The sequence below is a fragment of the Vanessa cardui genome, chromosome 5 (assembly GCF_905220365.1).
Source record: "Vanessa cardui chromosome 5, ilVanCard2.1, whole genome shotgun sequence".
Lineage (NCBI taxonomy): Eukaryota > Metazoa > Arthropoda > Insecta > Lepidoptera > Nymphalidae > Vanessa > Vanessa cardui.
The window spans coordinates 3,904,217-3,922,770 of NC_061127.1; the positions used below are offsets into that span (position 1 = coordinate 3,904,217).

Here is an 18,554-nt window from a genome sequence, read left to right on the forward strand (position 1 = left end):
TGGTATAGCATAACATAACAATCATAGTTGTTCATAAAATGAAAACAAATATATTATTATATTTAACGTAAAATAGTACTTAATATGATGAATGAGAGCAGAGATGGCCCAGTGGTTAGAACGCGTGCATCTTAACCGATGATTGCGGGTTCAAACCCAGGCAAGCACCGCTGATTCATGTGCTTAATATGTCTTTATAATTCATCTCGTGCTCAGCGGCGAAGGAAAACATCGTGAGGAAACCTGCATGTGACAAATTTCATAGAAATTCTGCGACATGTGTATTCCACCAACCCGCATTGGAACAGCGTGGTGGAATATGTTCCAAACCTTCTCCTCAAAGGGAGAGGAGGCCCAGCAGTGGAAATTTACAGGCTGTTGTTGTTGTTGTTGTTGATGAATGATTGATGAGGAAGGATTAAGAAGAAGTTTATTGTCAGTAATATTAGAGTGATGTTCGCCTCACCTTGAAGCTGGCATCGGAGCCCGTGCGCAGCTTGTCGTCGTCGTAGCGGCGCGGCGGGGAGGAGGGCGCGGGCGGCGGCGGCAGTAGCCCCGTGCTGTCCAACGACACGCTCAGCGAATCCGAGCTCGGGTACGCCGGCAGGCTGAGGGGCAGACTCTTTTCCGGATGTATCTCAACCGTGGTCTGCCCGAATCGAGTGAACGGAGCGTACTGCGAGCTCTGTCTCTTCGGTGGCTCCGGCGGGGGCTTCCTGGCCACGTGGGGGCTCGCTCCGTACGCGACGCGCTGCAATCTCGCCGAGTACGCTATCTCGTCGTACGTGTAGTCTGGAGATTTATCCCTGTACGCCGGTGTCGCTTGGATTTTCGCTACCGGTCGTGGTCTTACTAATCCTCTTGGACGAGGTAGCGTACCACCGCCTTCATAGGAGCTGTCATTTGTTGGAGTTATGTCTCCGTCGTCGTAGGAACGCCGCCATTGACCTCCGTAGTAAAATCCAGCTTCTGGCGAAAATGTCGTATGCGATGCTCTCTCTGAAGGGTCCTCCAGACTCTCAAGTGATTTACCGCGCGGATGACGTATCTGAGAAGTTGAGATCTATTAGTCTTACCTTTGTATTTAAATCAAGTTGACAGTTTTTATGTACAGCTTTCAACTTTTCACAATACAAATCACAATCATTAAAATATCATTGTTAGATTATCAAACATGCATTAGCATGTACAAATACTATATATAAATACTTATATTTTATTAATTAAATATTATTATATTAATTTCATTATAATATTTGCGCTTGTTATTATTCATTATATAAATTTCATGCTTTATAGTATTATTTTTATAATATAAATATTCTAATGTCTACCGTGCAATCTAATTTATTCAGCTCCTAAGAGATCAACCTAGGCATAGTAAACACGAAACATGGGTAACACACACATAGAACACGTTCAAAAAGTCAGGTGCACATAAAAGCCGGGTGCCGAGGTGCAATGTCAAACTGACAGCCGTCAGTGTCATACCTGGATGGGGACCAAGTCTGTGCCACATAGGGGCGTTGATAGGGCGTCAAACTTTAGATCGGGAGGTTTATGGTAACTCCTCGCGTGTCTCTCCCAGGGCTGGTAATGCTCCCTCGGATATAAATCCTTCTAGGTCCAAGTGCGGTTTGTGTTTGGAAAAAGAAAAGAAAACAAAACATTCACATGCTGCTTCGGGCTAGTGGTATGAGGTGGATGCAGCGTTGACGGGTGAAGTGGACAGCTCTGCGACTCATTTATAAACCTCTTTGACACAAACAAATGTTATGTCAATATTGACAGTCTTTGACAGTTGTTTTTTTTTTTAATACAAAGTCGCAAAGATGTTTGACAGCGACAGTGATGGCGATGGAAAAGAAACTTCTAAACGTCTAAGCGTAAATGAAAATCGAATTTCAGAACGTGTCGGGAAAATTGGAATTTCGATAAGTGTCTGATGATCTGAGGCCAATTCGGTCCGTATGGACTTTATTTTCCCATAAACAGTCCACGTCTGGCTTTGCAAAGAAAAAAACTTTAGTGCTGGGCTGTTTACACATGGAACTAACATCTAAAGCCCTATACGGCCTGAAGAACGCCTGGTTAACATAACTTTTACTAAAACGCCATATATGTTATTTTAAGCGTCGTTAGTAAAATATAAAATTGTTAGATAATTATTAATTCAAATTTATGAATATTTGGCTTTGTTTATTAAAATATAAAAAAGTCAATAAAAATTATTAGTAGAAACTTAATCATTAAAAAAGGAAACAGTTTAAAAGATATAAATTATGAATGAAATGAAATTATGAATGATAAAAATTAATAAATATAAAAAGTAAAAAGTTAAATCATAATTTGAAACATTATTGTTTTGAAGTGATGCTTCATAGATAATATATTATCAAATTCAACAAAAAATAAAACTAAACATTGCTCTATGGTCAGATATTTATAGATTAAATAATTGTTATGGAAGTGGATGGGAAAACGATATTGGTTTAAAAATTTTTAAAAATCCACTTCCATATTTAAGAATCATCTATAGGATTCTATCTAAAACATCACTACAAACAATTAGAAAAAATAAATCTACTTGTCTATGCCGTACCTGTCCTGATATTCGAGAGAAGTCGATCGATCCCTGGCTACTTATACTCCGTTTTCCAGCTCGTATATCCTTCACTCTTTTTATAGCCAGCAGGATCTTTTTCTGGTGACCGAGGCGAACTATACCCATATCCTCTAAATCCTATACGGAAAATAGACGAGTTAATAAGTCTTGAAACATAAAAACATGTCATTTACTTATCAAAATGGGATTCGTTGAAGACAAAATATTTTCTAAGTATCTTATATTTTTTTTATTTTTTTTTTAAATACAAAATTACTCGATATTCGTAAAGAGTTAATATATAATTTTAAATCGATTACCTCCCAAGCCAGTTGTGTAACGTCGTGGACTGTCCGGTAGCCTTGAGCCACGAGGGCGGGACCGTATTCTTCCAATCTGAGCAGACGAAGCCATTCTTCTAGCGAACCCTGGAAAAATTATATTATTAAATAATATTTTTTTAAATCGAAATTTAAGCATAATTTAATTTTAGAAGTAAGACGAGCATATGTTTTTTTTGCATAAATAGTCACGTCCTTGACTGTAATTTGAGATGACATGCTTCTTGTGTTATAAAAAACGGTAATGAATGAATGTATGAATGATGAATGCACAAAGTCCAATCAACATTCATTTTGTCTGCATTTTATTAAAATGAATAACTGCCCCGTTAATTTATATATCTTTTGAGATATATTGGTATGATATGCGCATTATAATTATGATTATTAATGTACCTCGATCTTCCGAGAGACCCACTTTACAATAGTACGCAAAGGAAAATGAAATTTAATTGTTTATAATTATTAATAACTCTTGTTTCTTACGAGGCTCAAATATAGTACTGTTATATTTTTGCTAATTAGTACTTTTATATAAAACAGGCTATAAAGAAAATATATTTTAGTACATCATAAAAATATGTATCGGTGTACCAAACGTACAGCTCAAAAAGAGTTCTTTATAGTTCCATAAAATATGAGTAATTGGTAATCATGTATAATGCATCTCGCTCCGACTTCTCACAAGAACTTTTTTCTTTAACTAAAAAATATGTATATAAAATCTTGAACCTTAAAAATTTACTTTAATGGCATAATTAAGTATCTATTTTATATATAATATAGCCAGTGTATACCTTGCGACGTCAAAAACAGTTTAAGTATAGTCAGAGTAAGAAAACCTTCGTCAGTTTTCAAAACATTCCTTTATAAGTCTTAAGCTCTTAGTACCTTTTGAATATAAACATCGAATCATTGCGACGCAATACGTCATTCTCAATCGGTAAAGCAGATTATCGCTCATACTGAGCGCACGAAAGTAGATCTTAAGGTGAAGATCCTTTTCTTACACCGACTGTACAATGCTTTTGTTTTTTAGTTAGGCATTAAAAAAGGTCTCCTTTCATAATTTAAAAAGATCTGAACGTAAGAAAGACATTCATGATAAATCATTATAAACCTAATACTTGAATACTAACCGGAATGTAGTCTGGTAAATTGTCCGGTACATTTAAATTAGCGAGTTCAGCCTTTAATCTCTTGCGATGATTTGGTTTCTTGATGCCGACTGCCGTTAGGTCCTCAGGTGTCATTCTCGTAACAGTTGGAAGATCATAGCCTGCCTCTATGAAGAGTCTAGCATATTCCTCCATTTGTAAGTCGGCTAGCCAAGCATGTATTATATCTTGGTCCTGAAAAAGATAGAACAATAAATTTAAATATTGTGAAAGTATGCAACACCCTCTAAAAGTACCACCGCTAAGACCTGTCTACGCTTTTTGATGGGGTTTAAGCTATGCTGTCACGTTCCATCAATGGAGGATATTTCCGAGTAGTCTTCATTTTAAATTAACTATAAATTAGAAACTATTGAGATTTAGACAAAGCGCATTTGAATTCGTCTTCGTCGTTTCAACTTTTCAATTTAGCAAGTGAATCGTGATCATCAAAATACATTGTCATTTTCATTGACTTTACTATCATCGAAATTAATAATTGCTATATTACTTTGCCAAAGAAAGGAGGATGTGATGCACTTACAGGTAGCCCCTGTGCGATCATAGCACGAACTCTATCTACGGTGTCCCCACAGTGACAAGCGGCGTGGTGATGATGGGGCATGCGACCCGATGCTCTCCCGCTGTCCAATGACGCCGAAGAGTGCCTAGATCCTGATCCCGCTGATCCTGACGATGAGCCCGGACTGTCCCGGCCGGGGCTCTGAAGATTGAATAATGAATTATGAGACACCTGTTACCATAATTATGCTTTTATTTTAAAACATTCTTAATTTAAAAGATGCAATCAATCTTGTGTTATTTAAACCGCTTTGAATAAAAACAAAAGTAAACAACAGTTTGACGGATGATTTATTTCTTGTCAATAATTGATGGTATTCAGGTAGAACGTGCTTCGAGTAATTTAGGTGACAATATTTTAAGTGCCATTGGAGAGTTTCTCTATAGACTTTCTCTTATTATATAAAATTGCAAAAAATATACCATCAATTCCCTTACCTGTGTCATATCTATTCCCTGATCATCGCTCAGCGCTAGCTGGTGGTGATAGTAAACAGCTGCTTTATGTGTGAGAGGTTGTGTGGGTGGTGGGAAGGTGAAGGTTCCTCCACCTGCTGGACTCTTGCCCAAGCTTCCACTAGCTCCCGACACTCCTGACACGCCTGACACTGTGCTGCCATAGTCTGAATGATCATCTGAAAACAGAGGCAATGTGTATAAGCGTCATATAATATTAATAATATACCTTATCATATTCAAGCCCAAAAATGATTAAGCAGTGACATTTTAGTTAAAATTGACGTAAGAATAGTACAAAAAATTTGATGAAATTACATAGAATTAGAGTAAAATTTGGTAATTGGTAAGTAAAGCAGCATAAAAGAGGTACCATTGTGTAATATCAAATATGAATCGTCGTGTGCTTTAAAGAATTAAAAATGTGCATTTATCTCGTTTCCGTACTTACCTCTGGTGTGTGAAGGTGTATCAGGCGGCTGTGGGTAGGCCTGTTCCTCGCAGGACGCGTAACCTTGAGACCCGAAACTAGATCCAGAGTGTCTGTGCTGTGGTGTGCCGAACGCGTCTCCGGGCACAGCCGGCGGCGGCACGCGTTTCGCAGTCGCCGTCTTACCGGCGCCGCTACCACCGCGGGACATGCCGCCCACTGAAAAAGTAAACGAATTATTAAATTTGAATATTAAGACAACAAAAGAAACAGTATGATATAGTACACAGTTACCATTTCACGAAATAAAGGAGCAATCCAATCATTATTTTATATACTAGTCTCTAAGAATTACATTTTAGAATTGAGTCATTCAAATTGATAAAAACATTTTAGGGAGTTCGAACCGATATCGGTAAAATCCTTTTAAGTTATCTTCATCATAGCATCCCTTCAATAAACCGTTTAAACTTCATATCTATTTTCGTTCCCTTAATGCCGATGGAAAAATCATTCACGCCTACTTATTCTTATAATTCCATTATTATCCTTAATGGAACCCTTAGGTGAAGCCAAGAAAATCTCATTTACGTCAAAGTAGCTTCAAACACCGTTATCTGCTTTGTACGAGACGTCAACCGCATTAACAAAATGAGTAACATTCATCCCCGTTCCACCCATAGCGATAAGCGAAAGGGGAGGTGCGGGAGTTTCGTAATAACCCAAAAACATCATCAATCATGATCGGCCACTTGCTGAGATCGGACGACCGGATCGGATCGGACACCTAATTGCTCGTGCCGAATCGATAAAGCTAACTAATGGTCGAAAAAAAAACGTCATTAAAATAATCGCGATGCAAACATAAATCGACGAAAAAATATCCCTTACTTTGTAGAGAGCCGTCTGGGAGTGTGAAACCGTCGGAATTGCAAATGTTTTTGCACGAGCCGAGGCGGTTTGCGACAAAAAAAATCTTTTTCGTGAGATTGTTTTGCGTGGCAACGGGCTCGGAACAAGCGAAAAAATGTAATTTTTATGGAGATTATAATTTTTGTATAACCTGACAGAATGAAATATCTTTAATAAAGTACTGATTAACATTATTTATGCCTTCCTGGTATTCGTATTTAATTGAATTTAGTCTTTACAATGTTAATATTTCATTGTTGCCTTTGTATGTACATACGCGGAACGGTTATTACATACGGTGAATTTAAAATTCAATATCGCAAACATTTCGCCACATCCGAAAACATGGCACGGCACTCTTTTAAGAAAGAGAAATTATTTCTTCAATTACAGGCACGCAAGCTGTCCGAGTATTAAGGCGTTCATTACAATATAATATTTGGTAATTATGACGGCACGCGATAAGCGAATTTATTGCTTGTATTAATTTAAGATCCATTATTAATAAAATCTAATTAAAAAAAAGAAAATAACATTTGATAATATGGGTATTGACTAATTAATTTGAGTGTTTGTAAACAAGTATGTTTAATTAAATTAAATTCGTCTTATATATCGATTTCGCTTATTCATTATTTTTTTTCAAATTATTATCATTTATAATATTCAAGTTTAATTTAAAAGTAATGTTTTTTTTTTATAAATACGTTAAGAGTATTTATGCAATTTTATATTCTTTAGTTTTCTTTAATAGAAGTACGAAAAAAAATAACAACGTTATCAGTGAAGTCGTTAAGTCTGTAATCAGTACAGGTGTCACAGGCATTGGGTTTGCGCTTAGAGCTCATAATCTGGCAAACATTACCACCTACTTTCTTTTATCGCTATAAAGCTGACTCCACACGAAGCATAATATTGATATTCAACAAGGGAAAATCTTTATTTATGATGCGGTGTGACATAATCCTTAAGCAACGTAGTTATGACAAGCGCTCCATAGCTAGTTCTATAGCAAAAACTTTATAATGCGTCACAAAATATTAATTGAAACATAATATATGTATGTGTATATAGTACATTAAAATTTTCATCTGTTATTGATAAAACATCTTATAAACGGTACGTTAAATTACCTGGAGTTTTGAATATTGATAGTGTGAATCGAGCTTAAAATCTTCATTTCTTTAGCGGATCATTGGACTTTGGGTTTGATGTATTTCTTCTGATGTTAGCTCCGCACGCTTTACGAGGGTGAAAGGTGTAATAAAGGCGGTATTTCACGGGGATTACGCTCAAATAACATCATTAATTTTTTACGTCCGAAAAATTTCGAGTAGCCGTGAGTATCTTATTTATTTTATTCCGGATTCATCAAGCCAGTAGTCTACATTCACAGCCGATGTAGAAGTAAGTACTCTAGAATGTATTTATTAACGCGTATTAAATTTGCCTTTCTTCTATTAATGAAAAAAAAATCTATTACTATGAAACGCATTGGAATTCAGTGATGAGATAAATCCAATTAACTTTTCGGTTTTCCTTAACCAATAATAGTTGTTGTAGACTTTAGTGCTGTAACGAACTGTAAAACTTAATGTATTCACAAATAATGTTTGGCGAATTCTTAACGAGTATATTGTATACTTAAATTAATATTTTATTTCGTTTTTCGCATCTAATGACTTCAAAATATCAAGTAACGAATAGAAGCATATATTTTTTAAATATTTGGAATTCGAAATACAGCTCCTCCTGCAAATGAAAATTAAAAAAAAAACTTATTATCTATGGTTACAATATTCATTTGTTTTTATTATATGTCTTGTTACGTTTAAATATGTATAACGTTGTGCTTAATTACTTCAATAATGGTAAAAAAACTCACAGCGTTATCATAAACGGGAGTTATCTATATTATTTAAATTGCAAATCTGTCTTATTGATTTAAGCGCCATCTAGACGCGACGTATTGAATCAATTAGGTACAAATCGGTGTGATACGTAGCTGATTCGATTCTAACAACATTCTTAACGTCGGCAGACTTTATTAAAATACAATTATGCGGCGCCAACGTTATTACGTGTTTATTTTTAGAAACGTCCTGTAATTTGCAGCTGCGGTTAAATATTACACGTATATGGCTGTAACCGTTATAAGCTTGTAATAATCGTTAAATCCACCGATGATAAATTAATCATAAATTTACTCAGGGCTCAGGTAAGTAATGTTTAATAATAGACAATATTATGTATACATTCGACGTTTGGGGAATGCAGGTCCCATTTGGTCGACACTACCCACTAACTAGTTATAACCAGATATTCTACAGAATAGAAATGAGTTGTATTATTGTGTTCCATTGAAAGCGCAAATACAATTAAATGGGTAATTATTCTTATATTCGAATATTATGAGAAGAGAAGTAGCCAGTTTACATTGTTATTTTAGATAGTTGACAATTTCCTAGCGACAAAAGTAATCACTACCACACTGCTGGGAAATAGCATCATTTCTTAAGGAGAAGCATAATTACAGCACGCTACCCCTATACTGATTGGTAGATTAACACGTGGCAGAATTTCATCCACATTATACTTTTATACTTCACGTCGTTTCCTTTCACTAACAAACACGAATTGAATTATAAATTAGGCAAGTGAGTGAGTTATTGGTGATCTTAAGTGAAATCGTTTGTATCCACTGAGCCACCTCTGTTTTTAGTTAAAACAATTGACAACTGGGTTGTCATCGGTAGTCAATATGCGGCAAACGATGCGTAAGCGGTCTCGATCCAGCTGGACCTTGAAGGATGTGGTATCCAACTCAGCGGAGGGCCATTGTACCGCCGAACAACAGCACTTGGTATTGTTGTGTTCCGGTTAGAAGGGCTAGTAATCCAGTGTAGCTTCAGGCAGGACAGACCATGGTAGTTCCCAAGGTTGGCGGCGCATTGGCGATGAAAGAAATGGTTAATGTTTCTTACAGCGCCATTGTCATCAGGTGGCCCATATGTTCGTCGGACAACCAATAGCATAAAAAAGGCATTAATTCAATATATATATTTATTTATTTATTTATTTAAACTTTATTGCACAACTATTTAACAAAAAATAAATTGAGCAAAAGGCGGACTTAAAGCTATATAGCCTTATCTACCAGCCAACCTTAGCACATGCAAGAAAGAGCGTACAGTAGATGCATAAAGCCATCCTTATATTGAATTACATTACACATACATACATATACAATCAGTATATATTGGTCCTTTGTGCAGCATTGAATTAATAATGGCTGATGATGATGATTACTTGATACGAGTTAATGCGGAAGTTGAATGCATATTTTAATTGCAAGATTTATTTTCTTTAAGTTACAGTCAACTTACTTCGAAGCAATAAAAGAACCATTTAAAACAACCGTTTTACTTTATTCAAACTAAATTTTGTTAACTCGATATCTTTGAGAACAATGAAATTGAAAACGCAATCAACTAAGCATTGATATATAGCCAGTGAAAGTAGACCGGCTAACGAGAGAGAATCAAATATGATCGATCAGAACAATCAAGTAATAGATACGCTTATCACGATACGACATGACAGACATTACCGTATAACCGTATTAAGCGCGCTCGTTTTATATTCAACGATTACATTAACAAATAACAATCTGTATAATATAACAGGTGGAGTATTTTATTAATGATTTTCATTTAAATCATTACAAAGTATAAAACAAAGTCGCTTACCCCTGTCTGTCCCTATGTATTGCGGACGAAAATGGTTTTGCGGACGAGCTTATGGGCCACCTGATGGTAAGTGATCACCATCACCCATAGACAATGACGCTGTAGGAAAATTAACTATTCCTTACATCGTCAATGCGCCACCTACCTTGGGAAATAAGATGCTATGTCCCTTGTGCCTGTAATTACACTGGCTCGATCATCCTTCAAACCGGAACACAACAATACAGCGTACTAGCGGTAGAAAATCTGATGAGTACCTACCCAGGCGGGCTTGCACAAAGCCCTATCACCAAAATTGATAGAGTGATTCGAGAGGAAGGTTATTGTATATAATACATGGACCATATATGTATTAAAGAAACACTGATAATTTTAGAAGTTTCTAATGTGATGTCGTAAATAAACAAATTCCGTAGAATATTTAGTATCAGTATTGCATTCGTACGAAGCTGGGCGGGTCACTAGTACAAATATATAAAAAAAGAAAATTGTATAATAAATTACGTTTGCGGACTTAAGCCCAGCACCGCTCAATTTCAATGTGTTGAATTTGTGTTTATAATTCATCTCTTGCTCGGCAGTGAAGGAAAACATTGTGAATAAACCTACATGTGTCTAATTTCAATGAAATTCGGTCACATGTGTATTCAGTAAACCGCATTATATCAGCGTCGTGAAATTAGTTCCAAATCTTCATCACAAAGGGAGAGAAGCCCTTGGCGTGAGATATTAATAAGGTGTTACCATAGTAATAAAAACGTGTCTACTTATTACAGTATAATTACTATTTTAATTAACTATTTGATTTTACTAAAAATCATTTTGGTGTAATGTAAATCTTTTAGAGTTATTACAAAACATTTTAAAAATATAACAATTTCTCACAATAAAAAAATGTCTATGGAACTTATGATGGCTGTTTGCAAATAATCTTCGCCTCAAAAAAAAAAAAGTTTTAGTCAATTGTCTTTTTTCTTTGTGAAATGTAGTTGTCAAATCAATCGCGCTGAACATTGGATCAGTAAGTTCGCGCTAATCGTATTGGATGAACCTCAGGATTAGCGTGAAGCCGCAAAGTGCTTCGAACTGATTGATTGATCTGACCGGATTTCACTAATTGAGAACGACTTGTAGAACTCCAATATCAGCTGATAAATGAGATTCTATCGCAGCTGCGTAGCTTTTTTAAATAATAGTTCTGATTTCGTTTTATGAGAGCGTTTTTTATTACTTTGATCATATTTTATAGTTTATTTTACAGGTATACTGGTTTTAATACTATATTTAATTATATAGGTTATTGTACAAATTGTACAGGGAATTATGCTCGTTATAAATAATGATATTTAGGGGTGAAGGTTAACTCAAGCCTGTCCATAAATAAAATTCATAATTCTGGGAATATAATGGGATCCTCGACTTTGGTTCAGGACATACTTATACAAACATAGAATGGTGACAAATAGGTATATATTAACCGAAAACATTTCTACTGAACTCTATCACTTGTAATTATATAGGTATATCAAGGATAGATCAATGACCTACAAGAATACGATGCATTACTTCGCCAAATACTCGAATGCAACGCTGTTTCGTGATTAAACATTAAAGTAAAGAACCACAAAACAATCATCGTTTATTTTTTATTTTTGTTTTTACAAAACATGTTGTGTTTTTTCTTGCACGTGTCGTGACACGTTTTTTCTGTATAAACCTGAGAAGCCGAAGCGATTTTCGGTTGATTTTTTACGCGGGAAATGTGGTTCTGTTTATCGAACTTAACCAAAATTAAGGTGCGTTTCCAAAATGGAGTAACCTTATGTGACTGAAAACGTGAACAATTAAAGCTGAATTTAACAAAAATCAAATGTCTAGTATTCTATTTTAAAAAAAGCAATTAATACGCAGTGCCATTATATCAATACACGCCGGCTTTTATAACACAGTTAATAACAAAATAATTGATTGAAAAGTAGAATAACAATATAGATGACAACTTTCCTTTCTAATTAAAAATAAAATGTATTGCGATTCAAATATCGAATGCTTAGATAATGTTATATTGGTACGTACAGTTGAGTACAATAATTACTTACAAGGGTAATTAAAAATAAAATTAATTTTACCGATAACAGATTAAAGACGCATGTTACGAAAACCAGATCAGACAGATTTCGAATTTATTTCTTCATTGTTATTAGAATGCAAAGCAATCGGCTTTTGTTCTGACCGAAATTTCCAGAAACAACGAAAACAACGATTCGTATTGCATACAAAAAAATATATTAGAAAGTTGGTTTTCTGCGCATTCATCTTATTGTACATGGTAGAATGGGTACTAACTTTTATTTTTTTTTAATTTTAGAACACGTTCCTTAACCAAAGATTGCGGGTTTAAACGATGGCGAGCAATGCTTAATTTTTTCTTGATTTGTGTTTGTAATTTAGGCAAAGGAAATTGTCATAAAAGCCACATGTGTCGGGTGAAATCTACCACAAGTGTTAATGGAATAAAAACCAAGGGTTCTTCTCAAAGGGAAGCTATTTAATGTTCTTTTATTTTTTTACTTATTATTATTCACTTTAATACAAAATAATAATTTAAAATATTTCCTAGGTTTAATCATTTTAATTATTTTTTGTAATAATTTGGGCACTGCATTTATATTAATATTATATAATTAATAAAAACATATTTTTTTAATATTTAATTGAATAAAAATATGTGTAATCGATTTCAATTCGTTATTCGTCTATAACACAATACAGATTAAAACAAAAAATACTTCGATATGACCGAATGTATATGAATGAAGTTTTTAGAATCTGTTTTATTCCGACCTCAACCAATATGTACCTATGTAAGTATTTATTACTAAAATGCTGAAATAACTTTAATATAACAATGAACTAATACCCTTACGTCATGAGGTGTTGTCACAGTCAAAGCTGAAGCGGTCTTGCAGTGAAAGTTATCAAAATATGTTTCACAACAAATGCAAGTTACAATACTTTAGATACATGTAGACTTGTACTCAATATGGTAAGGACTACATGTCTTTTATAATTATACATAAACTGACAATCGAATTTTCCTCTTAAATTAATGAATGTTTTATATTTAACCATTTCAAAATAATCTTAAAAATCGTCGATAAATATAAGCAAACAAATTGAATAAAGTCTTCAAAATTATTAGGTGACCAATTTTTATTTCATTTAATTTTACGTGATTTTTTTAAATAGAGGCTTGATTGTTTTGCTAGTAGTAGTTTGACAGATTAACTTGACTAAAAAATGTGTGAAAGAGATAGCTATACTGCAAGTTGTGTAGATTCAGCTTCGTTTCGAGTTTACTAAACAATCCAAACATTATTAATCCAAGAAAAATAACATCCACGTTATCTAATATGTCAAATAAGGGATTCGTTACAATACTAACACAAAAATATATCCCAATAACAAAAAAAAAAAACAACTCTAGAAGGTATTGGATTAGAAACTGATATGAAAGGACACATACAAAACATGAGTGATATATAAACATCAAAGCCAAAATATACCTTATTCTAAAATCCCCAAGACTCATTTTAGAATACACATTTTAGCTACATGGATTAATTAAAATACTTACTATGATCATTTTAAAATGGTTGACATGTTCTTTTTTGTTTTATAAAATTGACTAAGATTAAAAATGACGTTAATGTCACAGATAAAATATAATTATCAATATTAATGCAAATTATCCTTGCTCTTCATATTTTAAGCTTAACAGGAAAGATATAAAGTAAAAAGTAAAGTAACAGCCTGAAAATTTCCCACTGCTGGGATAAGGCCTCCTCTTCCATTACGGAGGCGGTTTGGAAGATATTCCACCAAGCTGTTACAATGCGGGTTGGTGAAATGCACATGTGGCAGAATTGAAATTAGACACATGCAGGTTTCCTCACGATGTTTTCCTTCACCGCCAAGCTCGAGATGAATTATAAACACAAATTAAGCACATATATATATAGTGGTGCTTGCCTGGGTTTTGAACCTGCAATCATCGGTTAAGATGCACGCGTTCTAACCACTGGGCCATCTCAGCTCAAGGAAAGGTATGTAAATATATATATATATATAATAAGGAAATATATGCAGAATCCATTTCACGTTCCCGAGTATTCGCATGACACAACTATTTAACCAATACATAAATTATTTTAATAATTCGACATATACGAGTTACATAATAACATAATAATGTATTACAAACGTATAATTATTCAAAAGTTAATTATATAAAATATGTTCAATTATTTCATACAATTTAATTACGTTACAAACAAACATACGCCGGGTCTTATTATTTATTAAGCAACATAATAACTGTCTCGTTAAGACAAGATATACTTGTTAAAGACAAGTCAATCATCCGAGTTAACTAACCAATGTCGACTGTTATTAAGCCTCTTAATTTTACTATGGGAGTATATCCGCCATGTGTCCAAGCTTTCCCGGAAATGATTTATTTTTATGTATTTATTATTGACTATTAAGCCCGTTGCTACTTTGAAATAGCTAATGCTTTATATATATATCATCAACATCATCAACAGCCTGTAAATTTCCCACTGCTGAGATAAGGGCCTCCTCTCCCTTTTTAGGAGGTTTGGAGCATATTCCAACACGCTGCTTGCAATGCGGGTTGGTGGAATACACATGTGGTAGAATTTCTATGAAATTAGACACATGCATGTTTTCCTTCACCGCCGAGAACGGGATGAATCATAAACACAAATTACAAATCTGACGACCAATATTATCAATGTTAATGTAATTCACGCACTGCTACCAAATATCATTAAAACAGTGAAGATATCTAAATCAGATCTGACATGAAAGTTACTAAAAATCTGTATAAGTGTCCAACTTATGAGATTAAAGGGGCATTTCAACTACTGTTCTTTGATACAATAAATTTCTTGTGAAAATTTTTGAATATATTTGCGGTCTAAGCGGATTCACAAATTGATACATAATAATTTATATGAATGCGAACAATGGTGGTATGTTTACTTGGAAGGGCTTTGTGCAAGTCCGTCTGGGCAGGTACCACCCACTCATCAGATATCCTACCGCCTCACAACAGTACTCCTTATTGTATTGGGAGTGAGCCAGTGTAACTACAGGCACATAACATGCTAGTTCCTAAGGTTGGTGGCGCATTGGTGATGTAAGGAATGGTTAATATTTTAACAGCGCTATTATCTATGGGCGGTGGTGACCACTTACCATCAGGTGGCCCATTTGCTCGTTCGCATACTGTTATCATAAAAAAACTTATTACAATTTGCGTAAACAATTAAACACAATGTAGAATGCTTTGTCTTATACACAACGCATTAATATAGCAGTAATTATACATACGAATTCGTTAAGTGATTCATAACTGGGACACTAATGGAAAGCGCTTATAGTCGTTAGTTAGTTATTAAATTCTCTACGTCGGTACTTATTCAATTTAGGTGAAAAGATAGGGGACGTTGAATGAACTTCAGCGACCGTTTTATGAGTATTTTGGATGAAATTTACTTGACTTTATTCCATTCAGTTACAATAATATACATTTTATTACAAAATATCTATATTACTAAAGTTATTAATTTCGGGATATTTACTATGTTTTTTTTATTTTTATTCGGTGGACGAGACTGTCTCGTGAACAAGACATTCGTAGATAATGACGAAATATCGAGCTCCAAATAAAAATAAAAACATGGTAAATATCCCGAAATTAATAAATTTAGTAATAAAAATAACCATGTTAATTTAAAATCTTAAAATATCTATATTCATAATGTCGTGCAGGTCTATGACATACCCTAATGAAACCTATTCACAATTATAGACTGTTAAAAATAAAGACTTTTTAGTCGACAAAATATATCCGCAAATATCGTATAATCGAGATATTTCGATATTAAATCCATAAAATTCAATGACATGACAGTTCAACGGGCCGCCATGTTTGATAAAAGGAACTTTCCAAATACTTACTACTATTGAACGTACATAACATTGGATAATTGGAATGTTAATTTTTTTTTTCATTACTTAAACAAAAAATATAGATGTTTTATAATAGTAACGATGATGATAAAAACTTATACTACGTGAAAGTAAATAGTAAATTGTATATCTTTAGTTTTATTCTTTTATACGAGCAAAGCAGTTTTTATCTAGTATTATTATAATATAGCATTGGTCATATACGTTATCGAGGAATGCTTCCATGCTAACCTATAATTTTGTTACATCGCTAAGCAATTATTTTTCCAGCAACATATACCTACGTTTGCTTTATCTATATTGTTAGATAAGGAAGCATGGGATAGCATTCTCATCGATCATTCCAGAACGTTCTGTAAGATGTCGGTCAAAGTAATTTGGTTGCGCAACTAATTATCGCCGGTTAAATCATTAGCGGGCGTAATTGTTATCATAATGACCGCTACGACAGAAGGCTTGATAACAATACCTCTTTGTTTTCACTCAACACCTCAGTCCTTTAGATTCAGAAATAAGTTCAAATTTAGAATATTGTGGATTGTCTGTGAATGACGTTTTTAATTATCTATATTTCGTTGTTTTGAATCGAATTTTTAATCTGTAATAATTTTAGCATATATGTCAAATCATCTCGTTTTATAAAATGCATTGATTTCAGAGGTCACGAGCCGGGATAATATTTCCCAATCTACTGTTATGATACACCAATAAGCTAGACCAAGTGACTAAGAACAAGCTAGACCAACCGATTCTTATAAAAAATGTGTCCAAAATCAGACAAAATGCATTGCGATAGGTACTACCATTATAAATGAATGCTATAACATTGTAGAACAATTAAGTTGTGACAAACATGTCATTTATCTCAAATAGATTGACTGTATTATCACGAACGATTTCGTAACCCTCGATCTTAAGATAAAATTTAATTGCTTTATCATGTACAGTGATAATATTTACATTAAAAATGTATGCGACTATGTACCTTAATTTGTTGATATATAAAGAATATTCTTTTTTGGATATATATGTATACACTAAAAGTGAAAGCATATTATAATCAGATTAATCTTATCATCTTAATGTGCTTTTTAATAAGCTTAAGATTGCCAGTTTAAAAAACGTTTTTATAAATATTTGTTTTTAATAAACAAATATTGATTTTTTTATAATTAATATTTATAAGATACATTTGTATGTTTCAATTGGTAATTTTCATGAGGGTTATATTTATTTCATTATTTTTTAACTTCATACTTTCAAGAAATCTTCTGCAGATCGAAATTGTCCAAAATTGTACGAAAAGAAACTGTTTCAACATACATATTTTGTACATTTATATAGGTATAAAAATAATTAAAAGAAAATTATATACAATAAAATACTTATATTGATTCAAAACTCAACATTTGAAAATCATCAAAAAACGAAACGACGCATATATCATGTAAATAAATATTCAATATTATAATCGCTTGACATTATTTTATGTATATGATATTTAATTAAAATGTAAAATGTACGAAGGCTTAACAGAAGTGAACGTCGCGATGGACTATGGTCACTTGTTGCAGCGCCGATTTTATATATCCCACGCATGCAAGGCATCGGAACAATGAAGTTTCCGGCACCTGAATATTATGGGAAGAATATTAATAGTACTTCAGCTTACAAACATACTATATGAACAATAATTTGAGTTGAGAATCGAACTCGGAACGCGGGCGTTGTGAGTCAAATATGCCACCGCAACTCCAAATTGTTGTTTAAGAACGAAGCTAAAATAGGATACACTCTCGGAGTGTACTATGAACGCCATCTGTTGGCAGCTTTTAGCAAGTTCCCGAGTCAGAAGTAATGCATTTATAATACCAGATAGTAATATAGTTATTATAATTTATTATACATACTTCTTTAAATTACTAATTTTTTCGTTTTTTTGAGGATGAGAATTTCTAATTACTTAATTTCCTAAACAGGAAAAATAAATAGTGTTGTCTAATTTAAATAAAAAATAGCGAATAGGTAATTTTTTTTTTTATTGTATGTCATTTCGCATTCCATAGCTGTGAATGAGTATCGACTTCTATGTAAGATTATACCGTTGCTATCACACCGATCAGCTGATTACCGTGAGAGCTTGGAGGTTCGACGAATCTCCATCCGGCGGATAGCCGGTCGCCGATGTCCGCCGAACAACACCCACTTTCCCTTGTTAAATTGACATTTAGAAAAGGCCACAATAATGCACTTGAATCTAAG

General features: G+C 33.8%; 1 protein-coding gene across 6 annotated transcripts in view; it reads right to left on the reverse strand.

Moving 5' to 3' along the window:
* The window catches only part of LOC124529601 (caskin-1), a 300,989-nt gene that overhangs the window by 2,376 nt on the left and 280,059 nt on the right, over nucleotides 1-18,554 (reverse strand). For 4 of the 6 annotated variants that reach the window (XM_047103401.1, XM_047103399.1, XM_047103396.1 and 1 more), the window contains 8 exons: nucleotides 5,593-5,790; nucleotides 5,124-5,320; nucleotides 4,648-4,827; nucleotides 4,086-4,298; nucleotides 2,926-3,033; nucleotides 2,603-2,743; nucleotides 1,492-1,620; nucleotides 467-1,048 (listed from right to left, as the gene is read on the reverse strand). In XM_047103401.1, the coding sequence (XP_046959357.1) occupies nucleotides 467-1,048; nucleotides 1,492-1,620; nucleotides 2,603-2,743; nucleotides 2,926-3,033; nucleotides 4,086-4,298; nucleotides 4,648-4,827; nucleotides 5,124-5,320; nucleotides 5,593-5,790 (1,748 nt within the window). The remainder of the gene's footprint in view (nucleotides 1-466; nucleotides 1,049-1,491; nucleotides 1,621-2,602; nucleotides 2,744-2,925; nucleotides 3,034-4,085; nucleotides 4,299-4,647; nucleotides 4,828-5,123; nucleotides 5,321-5,592; nucleotides 5,791-18,554) is intronic. The other 2 variants (XM_047103397.1, XM_047103398.1) reach the window with 2 other exon arrangements.